Here is a 17,901-nt window from a genome sequence, read left to right on the forward strand (position 1 = left end):
GGGGCTGGAGGAGAGTTGAGAGGTACATTCTAACGTAAAGCAAACACCCAGCTTTCCCTGACAGGCATCTTCTTCCTTTGACTAGAATTGAAATCGGCTGCTTTTAAAAAAAATTCGTACTTTTTCATGGAATTTTGGGGAAATACACCTAAATGGTATGCTCTGGATCACTCCCACTGGCAGTAGGTAGCTGTGGTAATAGAGTCACGAATTGAAGACATAAAAACTTACTGTGACATAGGGGCCTCCGCTGACTAGCTTCAGCTAACTTTGGCAAGTTACTTCTTTAAATCTCAGGCCTATTATATCGAATGGGAATAGCAAGAAATACCTCATAAGGTTGTTGTGAGGATTCAGTAAGAGAATGGAAGGTCTGAGAGGGCTGTGATTTGTGACTATTTTCATGTAGTGTTATACCCACAGTGGCCAGAGCAGTGCCTGGCACCTAGTAGGGGCTCAATAAATACTTGTTGAGTTAATGACTGAATTAATGAATAATATATGAATTATATGTGCACATGTTGTGAAATAGGTGTTCAAAGCATTTAGTGAGTGAAACTTTTTCCTTTGAAGCCTTATTGGTACTGAAAGAAAGTAAGGCCAATTTACGCACGTTTAACACATTTGAAAAATAATGTTCTAAATGTCTACAATTCCTGTAAGATGGGGATGCAACTATTCTACGTAAAATAATGCTCATTTTTCTCAGCCTTCTAAGTATGTACTTGGTTACATCTGCTATATTCACTTTACATAAAACCCCTGGCCAATTACCAGCGGAAGGTGACCATTATATTTTGTGATTCAGAAGGCTATGTGCCTCGTGTTAATAGTTAGTCTTTATAAAAATAATTTTTAGTGAATGGATATGTTGTGCTTTTATGATCAGTGAGGCTCGACACATGCCTGGGAGTGAAAATGTACTAGATAGAAGGACAATTAATGATGACTGGAAGCAGTAATTTCAGAACCCCAGCAGGAGACTATAGTATCTAAACTACATTCTAGGGAAGTGAGAGAAATGGAGTCTTTTATGTATTCTTTTCATGATCAGAGAACCCTTTGATATTATATAGCTTAAAAAAATAGAGCAAAAATATTTATTTATTTCCTTCCTCCCTTCCTCCTTTCCTTCTTTCCTTCTCTCCTCTATTCCCTCCTATTCTTCCTTTCTTCTTCCTCCCTCCTTCCCTTTCTTTTCACAATTTCTACCATTCTTCAAAGAACAAACAAAATCACAGTAAGCCATGAGCAGCTACCAGTCTGGTCCAGTGGAACAACCACTGGACTGGAAAACAGGAAACCTGGGTTCCGATTTCGGCTTTGTCAGTATTTTCTTGGTAACGTTAAATAAATCAATTTCCTCCTGTGAGTTTCAGGTCCTAATCCAGCAAGTGAGGAGACTGTAGAGGATGGTCACTACATCTAAGAAGGATGTTTGCCCTTCACAAAGTCAGTGTCTTTGGGTCCAATATCACGGTCAGGATATCCCTTATAAACTACTTCGCTGATACATTTATGATCACTTCCTTTTCACACGCCTTCATCCCCAAGCCTCAGAAAAAGCATGTAGATGGAGAGTGAAGAACGAAGCCGTACCTGGCGGCGCCACCATCCGCTGCCACTTCTGAAACAAGCAGGTCTTCAGGCAGTCTCGTGGACTGAGGTTGTAAGTTTTATGTCTGGACATCAGTTCCTGCATTGGCTCCAGTATTACACACAACTGCAAGGAGTTCAAAGACATCGGTGTTTTACTACTTGATAGCATTATTTGCAATAGATAATTTTAACAGCTGGAATCCAAAAGAAAGTTTAAAGGTACTTCACCCCCAACCCCGGGTTTTGATTTTCTCTGTATAAGTTTGGAGGAAAAGAAATATTACCAACACTTGATAAGGCCCACTTAATTTACCATCATTTATAATATCATATTATAGCTGAGTGTGGTTTATACACACAAACATACACACACACACACACATCCCCACACATTCTGTACTGACTGTTGGGTGGATATATGTGGTTCTATTCTGAATTGAAATGATTCTCTCTGGTTAAAGAAAAAAGCTCTCCTCCATGGAGCGCAGCATGCTCTGATTTCCACTCTGGTCTCTGCTGTAGTTCCTGTTTGTATAACCACACACTGTGAGTTACAATGCTAGTTTATGTAGATTATGTGGCAGTGAAAGCCATCCTTTAAACTTTGGAGAAGAAAGTGGCAACTACAGGTATGTTTTTGATCCTAATTCTTATACAGGGCCATGATGAACACTATTTTATTTTTATTCATATACTCATTTGTATTCTACACAAGATGAGAATGTCAGTAACATATGCTGACTTTCATTCAGTGTGGGAGCTTTTTCTGTGGTTCTGCACACGGTTGCCCTTCTTCTCTCCCTTAGTTAGATCTTTCAGCTTTACTTTGGTTCAAGACTTCTGATGACAAAGATTAATGAATGAAATAAGAAGGTAAATTCAGTTAGGATTGCCTTGGACTTTTCTGAATTCTTTCTTATTTGGAAGCTTTTCAGAATGCTGCTGCATCGAAAGGGCAAAGACCAAGACTAGGAACAATGCATCCATTGCTGTTTCAGTTACAGCTATACTAACATTGGCAATGCACCTTCCCATGTGGAAAAACGTCATTTTATTATGAAAGGCAGATGTGCAATCCCCATGTTCATGGGGCCATCGTTTTTACTACTCCCTTCCCTTCTGCCATTTCTCACCTGAGTATTTCCCTAGAGTCCACAGGTTCTCTCTACCTGGAATTCTTTGCTCTCCCTCTTCCTGGCTAATGCCCACTCAGCCTTGAAGGCAAAGTTCCTTCCTCTGTTAGGCCTTTCCCCCCTGGCTCTGCACCTCTCCCTGTGCGGGCTGAGTTGGATGACTCTACAGCTCTCCCAGAGCACACAAGCCCTTTCTGCTCTACAAACTTACCATTTACTTTTTGTAACCATCGGCTTCCAAGTCTCTTTTCCACTCAACTTTGAACTCTTTGAATGCTGAGACTATGCCTTTTATCTCTGTGTTCCTAGATTTGGCTCAAATGAATGGATGCATTTAAGGAGTGATTCTTAGAAAGACTGGAGGACCTTTCTATGCCAATGTTCCTCAAAGTCTAAGGAACACTTCCGTCAGAATCAGAAGAGTTGATTATTAAAAATGCAGACTTCCAGACTCTGCCCTTTCTGTTTCACTGAGTCTGGAGGTGGGGTCCTGAATCTGTATTTCAAAAAAGCATTCTCCCATCTAATTCTGATAAATATTACCCAAAATTGAGATCCACTGCCCTGCATATGCTGGGCTTTAGAAGAGACAAATATAGAAGCAAGACATGCACAAATCCCCAGGGGTTTCCAGCTCAAATTCCCCTCTCTTCTTACCCTCCCACCTCACTTTTCCACGCCCTTCCTCTCTTCTCAAGCCTAGGCATGATAATCAAAACTGCCTTCATCTAGAAAAATTTCTCAGCCCTTTTTACCTATCGATGATCTAAACTTTGCCAGAACCACAAACCCCATTTAAGGGCCAACTGTAATCTCCTTCCATCTGCAGTTTCTTTGGAAGAAGAGACTAAGATTTCAAAGCCTGAACAACACAGGTGCAATGTGAGCCAGAGAGACAAAGCTACTGGACCCTAGTGTATCAGGCTGTAAAGTAATGAGATCTGGGTTAGTTATGATGCATCTTCAATCTTGTCTATCTTCTTGTTTACTTTGGAGTCCTTTTTGAAACGTAAAATGTTAATAAGGAAAACCCTGTGAAAGAGGGAGGGTTACTATGCAATTAAGTCCATATTCCAAGACTGCAAGTGTGTATCCCTCTACTAACAACTCCACACTGGAAATCAAAGTATGTGCAAATTACAGACAACCTCAAGTCTTCCCCTGTCACTCATACCAAATGGAGTGAAGGATTCCACAATCATCTCTACACATAGAGATAAGACTGGATTATCCACCAAAGAAGAACCACTGCTAGCTTCAGACAGGGTCAGAAGATGTTTGCATCTATTATTAAGCTAGGGCAGTAAGAAAAGCTTTCAGAGAAATTCTAAAGACTGGGAAAACTTTTTCTTTTAACTAAAAATGTTATAAAGGTTTTAAAACCATTTCCTTTTTGTCCATTCCCATTCTTGAGCAATTGACTTACAGTGGCTATAAAATACATGGATGGAGTGGAACAAATATGGACTTAGAAATCAAGAGATCTAGGTCTAGATTTTGAGTCTGTCACCAGATGCATACCCTTGGATGAGCCACGTAGTAATGCTGGGTCTCAGTTTCACCTGTAAAACGATACCCATCTTGTATATTGTTTGGGAAATTTGAGATAATACGTCTTGACACATAAGTTCAACAAACATATTATGATTACATATTAGCAAGCACAGCACAGATTGCAAAACAAACCACATTTCTATTACTTTAAATCAACAAGCATTTATTGAGTTTTCTCCTAAGTGTCAGGCCTATTTGGACCTAGAAAGGATTATCAGCATTTCACATACTAGGAAGTAGGAGAGTTGCGTTTATTGTGAGAACTCACGAGCTCATTTTCTCTTTCTTTTTTCCCCAGGTGCCTCTCCTCTCAGGGTTTTGGGCAACACTTTTTACAGGTGCTAATCCTCAGGATTTATCCCTTCCCCTTTCATGTAAAAATATCTTCCCGTTGCTGTAACCCACCCCAAAGGAATTTGCATCTCTGAATGCTAATCAGGAATCCCCAAAGTCATTTTTCTTCCAGTGGAGGGGTACTGGGCTGGAGAGACATCCCGCCCCTTATTCATGTATGCAAATGAGCCTCCAGCTCTGGCGCAGAGATGGTGCCTTTGCCAGGCTGCGTACTGTAGGTGGCAGAACTAACTCAGACAAGAGCCTGCCTTCTCCCGTAGCAAGCCAGTGCATCTTGGCAACAGCAAAGGCCTGGGGCCTTATGAAAGGAGACCAGGAAAGTTCGGGGGGTAGGTTCCCTCAGTCACTAGCCAAATCCTTCTGGAGCCAGGATTCCTGCTCTCCCTGAGGTCTCAGACCCCCTTGAGAATCTGGTGAAGGCTATGCAGGCTGTCTTCCAAATTTTATACAAAATATCTGGAGGTTTATGAACCCTCTTACACTACCATCCATTGATTCCAGGTAAAGAGTCCCCTGTTTGTAATATATATGATCCAGGCTACAATATAGATGCCTTTGCTCCTGCCCTACACACACATACACACACACACACCCCTCACTCCAACCTCAAAGGCATATTAATGGAACTGAGCATAATAGCACAGCGTCCTTTGATTTTTAAAGAACGATTTTATCTGTAAAGTTGTGTCTGCTACAAAGTTCCCAGTGGACCAGTCCCTTTGCCTGAAAAGAAAGGCCTCAGACAGTGACATCTGCAACACTGCAGCATCATGAGTGAATTTGGTCTACACCTGCGGGGGGTGTTGGAGGTGTGAAAAGATTTCAATCTAAAATAGAACCGGAGGATAGGAAACAGAGACTCCCAACCTGCCCTCAGAGGAAGGGAACTTAAGAAGTGAGAGACTGATTTCCCATAAGTACTTGATTTAGAGATGATGGAAACTTACTTCCGGACCAGTGAACAGCTGCCATGAATCCGTCCCCATCCTCAAGCCAATGAACTTGCTGCTGGGACTCTGGCTGGACCTCCCTGTCTTTGCACTCCTTGTCCATAAATACAGCCCATCCCTAATCCTCAAGGGACTCACTGGGGCTGGCTCACAGCATGTTTCCTTAATTGCAGTTCCTCCGCTATTCCTGAATAAACTCAACTTCTGGTCATTTGAGCTTGCCTCAGTTTACCTCTTTATTTGGGTTGCCTGAAGATACCAGGAAGAATCCCAGGGCACTGTGCAAGGTGGCAGGAGCCAGCAAGGCCTGAGACCTCTTTTTGAATAGGAAGCTCCTGCCAGGTCCACTTAGAATCGCAAAGAAAACCACTGCCCATTGCCCATCCTGGCAAAGCTCTGAGGATGCCTTTGGGCAGATTTAGTGAGAGTTTTAGGCCAGGCTTGCTCTCCTTATGCTTCCGACTTCATTTTCTGGGATTCTGGCCCAGCACTGACACTTTGGTATGAAACCAAAACCTATAACCACAATGGTGACTTGCTGAGTGAGTGAATGAATGGGTGGATGGATGGATGAATGATTTAACAGATATCTTGGCCAGATTTATAGCAAGGAGTCATTTGCTAGTAGCAGACAAATTGGGCATTGTCCTCTGGGCTTAGAGGTGATGAATTTGTCCATTTGATAAATAACTGATTGCCTCCTCTGTGGAGAATGCTTTGTACATGTGCACATGTATATACCCAATTACCACATGTCTTGGCTGGGCAGGGACATCTTAGCTCCGTCCCAGGACTTCTGTCTTTGTTCATAGTAACAAAGAACCTGGTAGATCCAGACAGTATGCTATTTTGTTTTGTTTTCATCTGACAGTTCTCCTGGAGAAATTTGATTCTCCTTAGCTGCACACCCACACCTTTTCTTTTCGCTCATCTCCTGGCCTGAACCCAGGACTGGGTGATGCCTATCAGAGTTGGCTTTGGCCTAAAAAGCTGATGCCTTGGCGTTGGCATTTGGCTAACTCCTAAAGCTGGGTCCTGACCTCCAACATTTAATTCAGTCTTTTCCAGATCATGGATGACATACTCTGAGCTTGAACCACTGACCTACTCTTTGCATATAGGTCTGTCCAGGGTTACTGTGTCCATGGCAGCTCATGTTCTTGCCTTGAACATCTTCCCTCTTTCTCAGTCATCTTAGCCGGATATTGGCAAGCTACAGCCAGTGGGCTAAACACGGCCATGCTTATGTATTGTCCAGAGCTCCTATTGTGTTGCAATGCCACAGTTGAATAAGTATGACACAGTCTATATGACCCACAAACTCCCAAAATATTACTATCTGGCCATTCACAGAAAGGTTGCTGACCTCTGTCCTAAACCAATGCTACTCAAAGGAGGCCGTCTGCAAACTATTTGTTATGTGTCCTTGACCAGATAAGAGCTTGAGTTAGAGTATAATTCAGTTCATTGCCTCTTTCATTAAGAAAGTCTTGTGTCAAAAAATAACTCAGATGAACTAAACAATGTGTTCAACAAGGTAGTTGCTTTACATTCCAAAGCAATCTCCTTATTTTGGTGTGGATCACTAAGTGATCCACAGTCTGGCGCTGGTCTGCAAACCATATTTGAGTCATAATAGTATGACCATTAAGGTCCTCCATGGTCCAGCTCAGATCTCACATCTGTCTCTGACCATCCCCAACCACAAAGGACTCTTACTTCTGTAGCACTTATTACTAACCTATGTACATCCCGGAGTTAATATTTGCATTGGGAATTTTTCTTTCTTGTGGACTTGTTTCACCTCCTTATCTATAGCAAGCCTTATTTTACTTTTCTCTCTCTCTTATTTAACACGGTATTAGGCATACTCAAATATTTGTTGAGTCATAACTTAATAATCGCTGTGGAGTATCTAAACTATGTTTGTCCCTGGAGTATGCAACTGACATATATCATTAACCCTCACCACCTCCTGGTCCACTTTTAACAGGTGAGAAATCTCAGACTCAAAGCCAGTAAGTCACACAGAGCTGATATTAAAGAGTGTGATTCTTATAATGTAAAGGTTATACAACCATCTGAAGGGCAGAAAAGAGGTTCCCAGTCAAGTTTGCCTGACTTCAACCCTGTGCTCCTAACGCCTTGCTGCTCTGTTGCCTAACTCTCTGAATATGAATGGCCTAAATCTCTGCTAAGATAACAAGTTCCAAGGCTCTCCCCGTCTCTTATATTGTTGCTTGCACATGGTATTGTGCAAGGAACAATATACACAGAGAGGTGTATCTATGCACAGAGAGGCGGGTGATACAGAAGGGTGCAGGCTTTGGAGCCAGATTCATCTGGATCCAAACCCAATGGCTAGTCTGCCATTTACTAGCTGTGCGTTCTTGGCCAAGAATTTCAGCCTTGGGACTTCCCTAGTGGCACAGTGGTTAAGAATCCGCCTGCCAATGCAGGGGACACAGGTCCGAGCCCTGGTCCAGGAAGATCCCACATGCCACAGAGCCACTAAGCCTGTGCGCCACAACTACTGAGCCTGTGCTCTGGAGCCCGCAAGCCACAACTACTGATCCCATGTGCCTAGAGCCCGTGCTCTGCAACAAGAGAAGCCACCACAGTGAGAAGCCTGTGCACCGCAATGAAGAGTAGCCCCTGCTCGTCGCACCTAGAGAAAGCCCACGTGCAGCACCAAGACCCAATGCAGCCAAAAATATAAATAAATAAATAAATAAATTTATTTAAAAAAAACGAATTCCAGTCTCTCTGAATCTCAGTTTCCTCATCTGTAAAATGGAGATACTGATATTTACCTCTGAAGGTTTGAAACAATATCTGTGAATCCTTAATGCAATGCCTGGACCAAGGTCAGTGCTCAAAAGATGGAAGTTGGTATAATGATAAATACTGGTTGCACCAGTGGTGCAGTTTCCCTGAGCCAACACAGCAATGTGTGATGTGATTGGTTAGCTAATCTCCGGGAAGTTAATCACTTGGTCTCCTTGAGACTTAGGGCGTCTAAATGCTCTAAGGGATGGTCATCAGGCCAATGGTCCAAGGCATTTTAGTAGCTAATGTCTCTGGTAATGATCCATTTTTAGAATTCAGGGATAAATACAAAATGTTCAAATCCATAAACCAGAGTCCTTTCTCTTTTCTTTTTCCCCCAGTAACCTACCCTTCTGGCTAACTCTGAATTAGAAAGGTATCAGAGGATGGGCATGATTATAAACAAGCTCTTATCTAAGGGTGAAGGAGTCTCTCCTAATTAAGAAACACATCACAAAAAGAGATCTTATATTAAAACAATAGAAAAATATAACGTAGGGAATCTAAAAGGAAAACAAAACAAAACAAGCAGGTAATTCCCCCAGAAACAGATAAGAATGAATAACAGGCATCCACGTGAGTAAAACCCACTCTGCCTCCGAGGATGAAAAACAGGAGAGGGAAGGAAATGCTTTCCCTGAGAAGCTGTGCAATTCCAAAGCATCAGATTATGATTTGGGTTTATTTCCTGATAGGATTAAAGGTAGATTGATTGTCCAATTCAAAACATCCTCTTTTTTATCTGAAGATTCAACCAGGGGAGACTTTGCCTTTTCTCAATTGTTTTGCAAATTGATTACTCAGGGAAGTTATCACATACAACCCTGGAGATTGGCAGCTCTCTCCAGGCTCCAGGAGAGGAGGGGGTATAGTGACAACCACTCAGGACTTGGAGGGACCATCCTCTTCCACAGCAAGCAGTCATGCATGCGCGTTTCAATATCTATGCCTTGATCTCAATTCTGAGGCTGCAAGGAAGGACGCCTATGCGTGGTCACTGAGGCCGCTGGCTGCTTTTCTGACCCACCCTCAGGAGAGAAGCGTTGGGCGATTTTCCTGAGCTACAGAGCCAAGCTCATGGCTGTTTTCGGCAGCACCAGTCAGGCCCACGAAGAGATGGTTCCAGGCTTCCAATGCTCATTCTCTTTCCTTCGGACCCATGGACTTAATCTCTCTGCCATGTCATTTGGTACGGGCACCCCTTCCACAGTGCTCTGGTTATTTGCCTTCCTACCCTTAGACCCACCCCCTCCTCTCAGCTCTGTACTGCAGGGGAGAGACCCCTGCACACTATTTCCCAACTTTTTTTGCCAACTGGCCTTGGGTGAGCTTTGGCCAGTTGGAGGCACCAGGAAAGACTGGAGGAAAGTGGGTTGAGTTATTTGGCTAGGGTTGCCGTAACAAAGTATCACAAACTGGGTGGCTTAAAACAACAGAAACTTATTTCTTCTCAGTTCTGGAGCCTAGAAGTCTGAAATCGAGGTGCTGGCAGGGCTGTGCTCCCTCTGAAGGCTCTAGGGAAGAAGACTTCCTTGCCTCTCCCAACCTCTGTTGGCCCTGGAGTTCCTTGGTGTTCCTTGGCTTGTGGCTGCATGGCTCCAACCTCTGCTTCCGTCTTCGCATGGTCTTTTCCCCCATGTCTCTGCGTCCTTTCCTCTTCTTACAAGGACATTAGTCATTGGATTTCCAAATAAATTCACATCCTCAGGTTGCAGATAAACATGGATTTTTGAGGGACACCACTCATGGTACCACATGGGTAAAGAAATAAGTAAGGGTACTTCTTGTCCTTTCTGTGGTTCAGATGGCCTCTCCAACAGCTGTCACCAAGGCCCACTATGGTGCCAGCTTCTATCAGGTGGCCTGACAGTAACACCTCGTAGGTAGGGGACTTACTGTATCTAAAAAGGTGTGTGGAGGCATCTTGTGTAGGGGTTAAGCATGCAAACTAGTCTCTGGTTTGAATGGCAGCTACTTAGTAGATGAGTGACCTTGGGTGAGTTACTTAAGCTCTTGGTGTTTGAGTTTCTCCATCTGCAAAGTCAGGAAAACAATGCTACCTAACTAATTACATTGTTAGGAGAAACAAGAAAATCCGCTTAAAGTACGTACCTAGGTTCTAACATACGGAAATTGCTCTATACATGTTTATTATGATGGGGGGATAATCAGTCTGGGGAGGGGGCAGGTGCTTCCTGGAAGACATTCGGAAATTTGTCAGAACATACCTATTAAAATTTCATGGATGTTCCCTGCCCAATGCACATATATGCACAGCTTAATCATTAGATTTTGATGATACAATGGTTGTTTAAGATGTTCAGTCATTTTTTTTCTACTCAAAAATTTTTTTTAACGTCTTTATTGGAGTATAATTGATTTACATTGTTGTGTTAGTTGCTGCTGTGTAACAAAGTGAATCAGCTATACGTATACATATATCCTCATATCTGCTCCCTCTTGCGTCTCCCTCCCACCCTCCCTATCCCACCCCTCTAGGTGGTCACAAAGCACCAAGATGATCTCCCTGTGCTATGCGGCTGCTTCCTACTAGCTATCTATTTTACATTTGGTAGTGTATATATGTCCATGCCACTCTCTCACTTCATCCCAGCTTACCCTTCCCCCTCCCCGTGTCCTCAATCGACTCTCTACGTTTGCGTCTTTATTCCTGTCCTGCCCCTACGTTCTTCAGAACCATTTTCTTTTTAGATTCCATAGATATGTGTTAGTGTACAGTATTTGTTTTTCTCTTAGATGCTGGAAAAAGGAAATCAAAGTGTAGAAAAGTATAGTAGAAAAAATTAAAATTATGCATTTGTCATATAAAATTAAGTCAAGCATAATAAAAATGGTAAATAAAGAAAAAAATGTTCAGTCAACATGCCTTTCCTGTAAATAACTTGATTTTATCACTGAGCCATTGCCACAAGTATCCTATTCATGTGTTCTACCAGTGTCTCTAAATTCTAGGGCATAGTAGCTGGAAAGTTTCCAAAGGAAAAAGGAAACATCTGCCTGGAAATATCCCACAATCATTAACAAATATCTAAGGAGTTCTGTCTGTTCCTAGAGGGCTATGAGCAAATTTCAGGTAAATTTAAAAAAATCTTGTTGAGCAGTTGTTATGCCCTCAGATGAGTCCGACACTGAAAATGAAGGTCAGTGGCTCAGAATGACTCTAAGTGCCTCTTTATTGCCTGCCAATGTATTAGATGGGGTTCTCCAGACAAATAGAACCAATAGGATGGACGTATGTATGTATCTTAAGGAACCAGCTCATGTGATTGCAGTGGTTAGCGAGTCTGAAATCCAGAGTTTCCATAGCTGGAATCTCAGGCAGGAGTTAATGCATCAGTTTTGAGACAGAATTCCCTCTTCTCCAGGAAATCTCAGTTTTGTTATTAAGACCTTCAACTGATTGGATGAAGCTCAGTCCAACGGTACTCTATTTTACTTAAAGTCAGCTGAGGGCTAGACGATAACCAAGGAAAAACCAAATGCAAAATATCTTTACAGCAAAACCTTTGATTAGCCTTTGACTAAATAACTGGTACTATAGATGCTATGAACTGAAAAGTGACAACCCCACCACCAAATTCCTACATTGAAGCCCTAGCCCCCAATGTGACTATACTTGGATATAGAGCTTTAGGAGGTCATTAAGGTTAAATGAGGTCATAAGGGTGGGGTCCTAATCTGATAGATTGGTGGCCTTGTAAGAAGAAGAAGAGACCTCAGAGATCTCTCTCTCTCTCTCCACATGCACACACTGAGGAAAGGCCATGTGAGAATATAGCAAGAGGGCAGTAATCTGCAAGCCAGGAAAAGCACTCTCGCCAGAAAGGGAACCCTGCCAGACCTTGATCTTGGACTTTCCAGCTTCTAGGACTGTAAGAAAGTAGATTTCTGTGTTTTAAACTACATAGTCTACGGTATTTTGTTAAAGCAGCCTGACTGCCTTAGGTCTGCCTTAAGCCACTGAGAACGATCATAGTTCACGACACTGTAAAGAACTGGAGACCTAGGCTGTGTCCTATTATTTTATTTTTAAAAATATTGCCAAGCACCAACCAATGAGTCTAATGTTTGTGGGTTGAATGACCCCTTGAATCCATGAATATGATCGAATGGAAAACAAAAACAAATAGGCGATCAGACATCAGAAAACGGGTCAGATCTTGCTTCATCCACTTTGTAATTAGAGTAACTTGGGTAGCAGGGATGCAATGGTGAAATGGCAGACACAACCTCCCTCCCTTGAAGCTTACTGTCCAGATGGGAGACAGATGATAAACAAGAATTCCAAATGGGCTGGATATTGTAAAGGAGAGGGGCAAGCGATGTCAGGAAGCATTGCCAGGAGGAACCGATATTTAAGTTGAGAGCTAAAGAGATGACTTAGAAATCAGCCAAGTGAAAGAGAAGACAGCCAGGACGAAGGTTAGGGTGGACATCGCGGGTAGAGGGAATACACGTGTGAATGCAAGAGAGAACACAGAATGAGAAACCGCAACATGATGGGATTAGCGTTGACTTGTGTGAGCTACAGCAGAGAGGCAGGCGGTGGTCAGACTCATCAAGGCCTCAGGTTCTGCCCCACAGGAGCCGAGAGGTGCAACTGATGTGGCCAAAAGCATGCTGTGCATGACGAGCCCTCCACAAATGCCACTAAGCTGAACGCCGGACTGCAATATGGTAAATATCATGCTGTTCTTTCAGCCACGTTTCCCGAGCGTGAGGAAAGCCTCATCGACATTTTGATGTGGTTGGTAAAACAAAAGCACCAAATACCCCTAAAGGCAAACACTGGCGGCTCTGTCTCCAAGCAGTGGTGACTGTCCCCGAAGCCGACCGGTGCTGACCGCACCACTGGGGGCATTTACACTGCTCCACGCTGTTCCTTGTTGGAAATAGGTAGTTTTTGTAACATGTTGGTTATTTTTCCTGGGGAACTGAGAAACTGTGTAGTTGCAAGGAGGTAATGTTTAAGTACTAGCGTTTATGAACGGGGCCTTACAATCCCAATATTGTGAGTAAGGGAATTTGGATTTGGTCCTTGGGAGCTGTCAGTGACAGTTTTCAAGGAACATGGCTATCTTGTTCATGCAGTTATAATCCCTCCCGAACATTAACTGCGTGCTTATGTTTTTCTCCTGCTCTGGTGTAAATACCCACAAGGCTACTAAAGACAGCATTGTGTTCTGGAGTTTAGAGCAGCATCCCCGTGGCCGCTGTCTGGGAGGATTTCTGGGCTCTGGTCAGTGTCGGGTATGGACTTCTCTCTCTTGGTCCTGGACACCCAGAGCCCAGCTGCCTTTGGAGTGCCTGCCTGTCTGCTTTCAGGGAGCTTCTGCCAGGCAACAGCCCTCCCTGCCACTCCACTCTGACACAAAGGGAAGGAGTGATTTCTCAATAATGGAGCGCTCAGCTGCCTGACTGCTCCCTGGCCACCTCCATCATTATGCCTGCGGAGCCTTGAATCGGCAGCCATTTCCCTTCCCAGGGATAAAGCGAGATGGGTGGAAAGAGGGATTCATGCTGACAATGGCAATGCCTTATGAAAATGGAGTTGGAAGAGGCTGGGGTCCCCTCACTCACTCATTCACTCACTCAACACACATTTATTGAATACATACTATATGCCCCGTGTTTGCTCTAGGTGCTGGGGATGCTGTAAACAGAAATAGAGAAAAGAAATAAAGTCCTCTTATAGAACTACATTTTAGTGAAGGAGACAGATACACTTCAAAAGCAAAAGATGTATGGTAGTGATGAGTACCAAAGAGAAAAAAGGAAGCAGGGAAAGGAGACATGAAATGGTGGAGTTGGGAGGGTGGAAAATTTGGACACGTTGGCTAAAGTCACTGCGCTAGGAAGAATCATGGCTCTGCAGAGATGTCCATGGCCTAATCCCTTCAATGTGTGAATATGTCAGGTTACATGGCAAAGGGAATTAAAGTTGCTCATCAGCTGATCTTGAGATGGAAAGAGTAGTCTGGGTTACCCAGATGGGTCCAATTTAATTATAAGGGTATTGACAAATGGAAGAAGGAATCAGAAAGGAGAATCAGAAAGATGGCAGCATGAGAGGAACTTGGCCTGACATTGAGGGCTTTGAAGATGGGAGGGGGCCCTGAGCCAAGGAATGTGGGTAGCCTCTAAGACGGTGGAAAAGGCAAGGAAACTGATTTTCCCCTAGAGCCTCTAGAAAGGCACACAGCTCTGCCAACACCTTGATTTGAGCACAGTGATATCCATGTTAGGCTTCTGATCTACAAGGCAACAAATTTGTGGCTTTTTTTTTTGCAGTACACGGGCCCCTCACTGCTGTGGCCTCTCCTGTTGTGGATCACTGGCTCCGGACGTGCAGGCTCAGTGGCCATGGCTCATGGGCCCAGCCGCTCTGAGGCATGTGGGATCCTCCCGGACCGGGGCACGAACCCGTGTCCCCTGCATCGGCAGGCAGACTCTCAACCACTGCGCCACCAGGGAAGCCCAATTTGTGGTTTTTTAAGCCACTAAATTCATGGTAATTGTTTTAACAGCAATAGAAAACTAATACAATCACCCAAAGTTGATATCTAAGTAAAGATCTCTAATAAGGTTACGTAGTTAGCAAATAAAAATAGAAGATGCCCAGTTGCATTTGAATTTCAGATAATAAACTATAATCTGTTGAAGTAATAAATAAATATAATAACTTATTCATTATTTATTTGATATTTAAGTTGAACTGGGCATTTTGTATTTTATCTGGCAATCCTCAACTCAGAGGAAGTTAGAAAGTGGGCTTTTTGGGGGAAAAACATTCCAGGCAGAAGGAATAGCAAGGGCAAAGGCCTGGGGGTTTGAGGAAAACCTAGGAAAGAAGTACAGTTGGAGGGGAAAGAACGAGTAGACCAGTAGGAGAAGAATTCAGAGAGGTTGTGAGGAACTGGATCATGGTGGTCATAAGGAGGATGTTGGTTTGATTTTGAGTGGAGTGGGAAGACACTGGGGGCTTTGGGTAGAGGAGTACCAATGTTTGGAGTCCCCTGAGAAGGAAGACATGCTGATTATAAGCAATGTGGCGACAGGGTCTGATCTACTTTTGCACTGCCTGGACCTAGATATTTAAGCACACAGGTGCTGGGAGGCCAGCAGGCCTTCTAATTGGTAGAACTCAGTGATGTACCATCTGCCATCAGAACCTGAAAGGTGGGGAGATGAGAGGATTTCAGGAGAACAAAGTGGTTCATGATGAGAAATCTGAAGGCTGTAAGGCCATCTATAAATGACGGAGGAAAGGACAGATGCCTAGGGACCTCGTGAAGGCAAAGACATTATGTATAAATCCAAATTTCACTGTGGAACTCAAGTGTCTGGGAACTCAGGAAAGAGCGTGTCCTGTCTACCGTCTACTCCAGTTAATTCAGAGCAGCAGAGTCTTAGCCAAGATCCGAGGAGCCATATTTCAACTCTTCAAACACCTCAAAATTCCCTTGAAAAATTTTCAGGAGGAAAGAGAACCATGATTATAAAACTTTTAGTAGCTTGTTAATGAATCCCTCATTACCTCTAATCATGCCTAGCACTCAGTGTTGACTGGGCACTGGGGAGTGGGCTCAGTGGCTTCCATGGATTTTCTCACCCTCCCAGCGCCATTAACCATACAGATACACAGAAGAGGAAAGGGAGACCAGAGAGGTTGAGTAACTGGTCCAAGGTCACACAGCTTTCAGGGACTTATTAGCTTCAACCACCTTGAATTTAGCCCCCACACTGGGTCTGTTACTCCCTCTTAATTTCTATACTCATGCGTGTGATCACATCTCTGTCACCCTGCATTATAATGAACTGAATATATATCTGCTTCCCTAAAGAAACTGGGATCCTGAGGGCTGCAAGAGTTGTTTATCTATGTCATCAGAAATTGGCACGTCGTAGGCAGGCAGAAAAACAAATTAGTGTTGATTGAATGAACGAATGAATGGAATATCCTCTTATGAGTCTTAGCTGCAGAAATTTCACTGTCAAAAAATGGACGAGGCCAGGTCGCAGGTAGGGCAGGGCCCTGGTTCCTTCATCCTCAGCAGAATCAAGTTAGGCACTGAGGATCCTGTTCCTTTGTTGCTTTTTCTCTGGAGTCACATGAAAACTTAAATATACATCACTTCTAATTTTACTCTGCGTATTTCCCCCCGAGAATATTAAGAGTCTCAAGAGGGATCCCAGATGGTAGTTCTTTTTATTTTTTCTTCATCTGTCTACAGTTACGCACATTGGAAGCTTGCCTTCCTCATCTTCCTCCATGTGTTTATTTCATTGTTTTCTTTTCATCTTCTGTTCTTTCAGAGCATCCCTGGTCCCTGAGCCCTTGACAGAAGCTCTGTACACAATGATTGAGAACCTATTCCTGTTCTAGCCATGAAATTGACCCAATAGGCTGAGGCTTCAGCTTCCGTCCTTTTTTGGTGTGTGTGTGTGTGTTTAAGAGAGTTTTATGGTTGACATCTGCCTGACCTTGCCTCTTCTGGCACTGAATCCCTAGATGTGAGGAACAATGTGTTCCCTAGGCCCTCTGAGAGCAGCAGGGAACCTGGGTGGGCATCTTCATTGGAGATGGCAATGCAAATGGCAGAACTAACCTGGGGGTCTTCCAGCAAGACAGGCATGAAAACACAGCCATAAATTCATTCTAGGCTACTAAATTCAGGGGAAGTCTGAGACTCTCAAGTTATTTATAAATCAGCAAGCAGCTACCACAAGACTCCTAAGATGATAGACTTTTGAAACCTGGGCTCCTTTTGCACATGTTTACAGCAATGGAGACTGAAGCTCTTGGGGTCCGGGAGACTGCCTGACCCCTCACTGCTGAGCTGGGGTCAGCCGGGAACTGGCGTCCTCCCTCTCCTGGCTCAGGGGCTGTCGTTTCTACCACACTGTGACACTTGGTAAGGGGTTCCCCTTTCCAAATGGGACATTTGTCCCAGTTGGGTCTAGTCTTGGTCCTTTTAGCTAGCTCTTGGAAAAATCTCACCACCTGTAACTCCCCTCTGGCATTCGGGCCTTTCTGTCTGGTTCAGAGTGATGCAATGTGGCAAGGACTTGAACACCATTGCTGGCTTTGAGGATGGAGGGACTATGAACCACGAAGTAGAGGCATCCTCCAGAAGCTGGGAAGGGCAAGGAAACTGATTTTCCCCTAGAACCTCCGGAAGGAATGAGCCCTGCCCACCTCAGCCCGGTCAGACTGGTGTGGACTTCTGACTCCCAGAATGACACAAACAGGGGAAAGAGCATGTGAGGACACAGGGAGAAGACAGACATCTACATGTCAAGGAGAGAGGCCAACTCGGCTGACGCCTTGATCTCCAACTTTTAGCCTCCAGAACTGTGAGAAAGTCAATTTCTGTTGTGTAAGATTTCCCCCTCCCCCACAAAATTGCAATGTTGTTACCTATGGACAAATCTCCACGTGGCCGCTAGTGGAAGTTAAG

At 43.8% G+C, this 17,901-nt stretch overlaps 1 protein-coding gene across 3 annotated transcripts in view; it reads right to left on the reverse strand.

Moving 5' to 3' along the window:
• LDB2 (LIM domain binding 2) overlaps positions 1 to 17,901 on the reverse strand; it is a gene marked incomplete at its 3' end in the record, with an annotated part of 380,937 nt that overhangs the window by 8,649 nt on the left and 354,387 nt on the right. For all 3 annotated transcript variants that reach the window (XM_082838738.1, XM_082838737.1, XM_082838739.1), the window contains exon 6: positions 1,600 to 1,723. In XM_082838738.1, the coding sequence (XP_082694864.1) occupies positions 1,600 to 1,723 (124 nt within the window). The remainder of the gene's footprint in view (positions 1 to 1,599; positions 1,724 to 17,901) is intronic.

This window comes from Leucopleurus acutus (genome assembly GCF_964270905.1).
Source record: "Leucopleurus acutus genome assembly, chromosome: 4".
NCBI classification, from domain to species: Eukaryota; Metazoa; Chordata; class Mammalia; order Artiodactyla; family Delphinidae; genus Leucopleurus; species Leucopleurus acutus.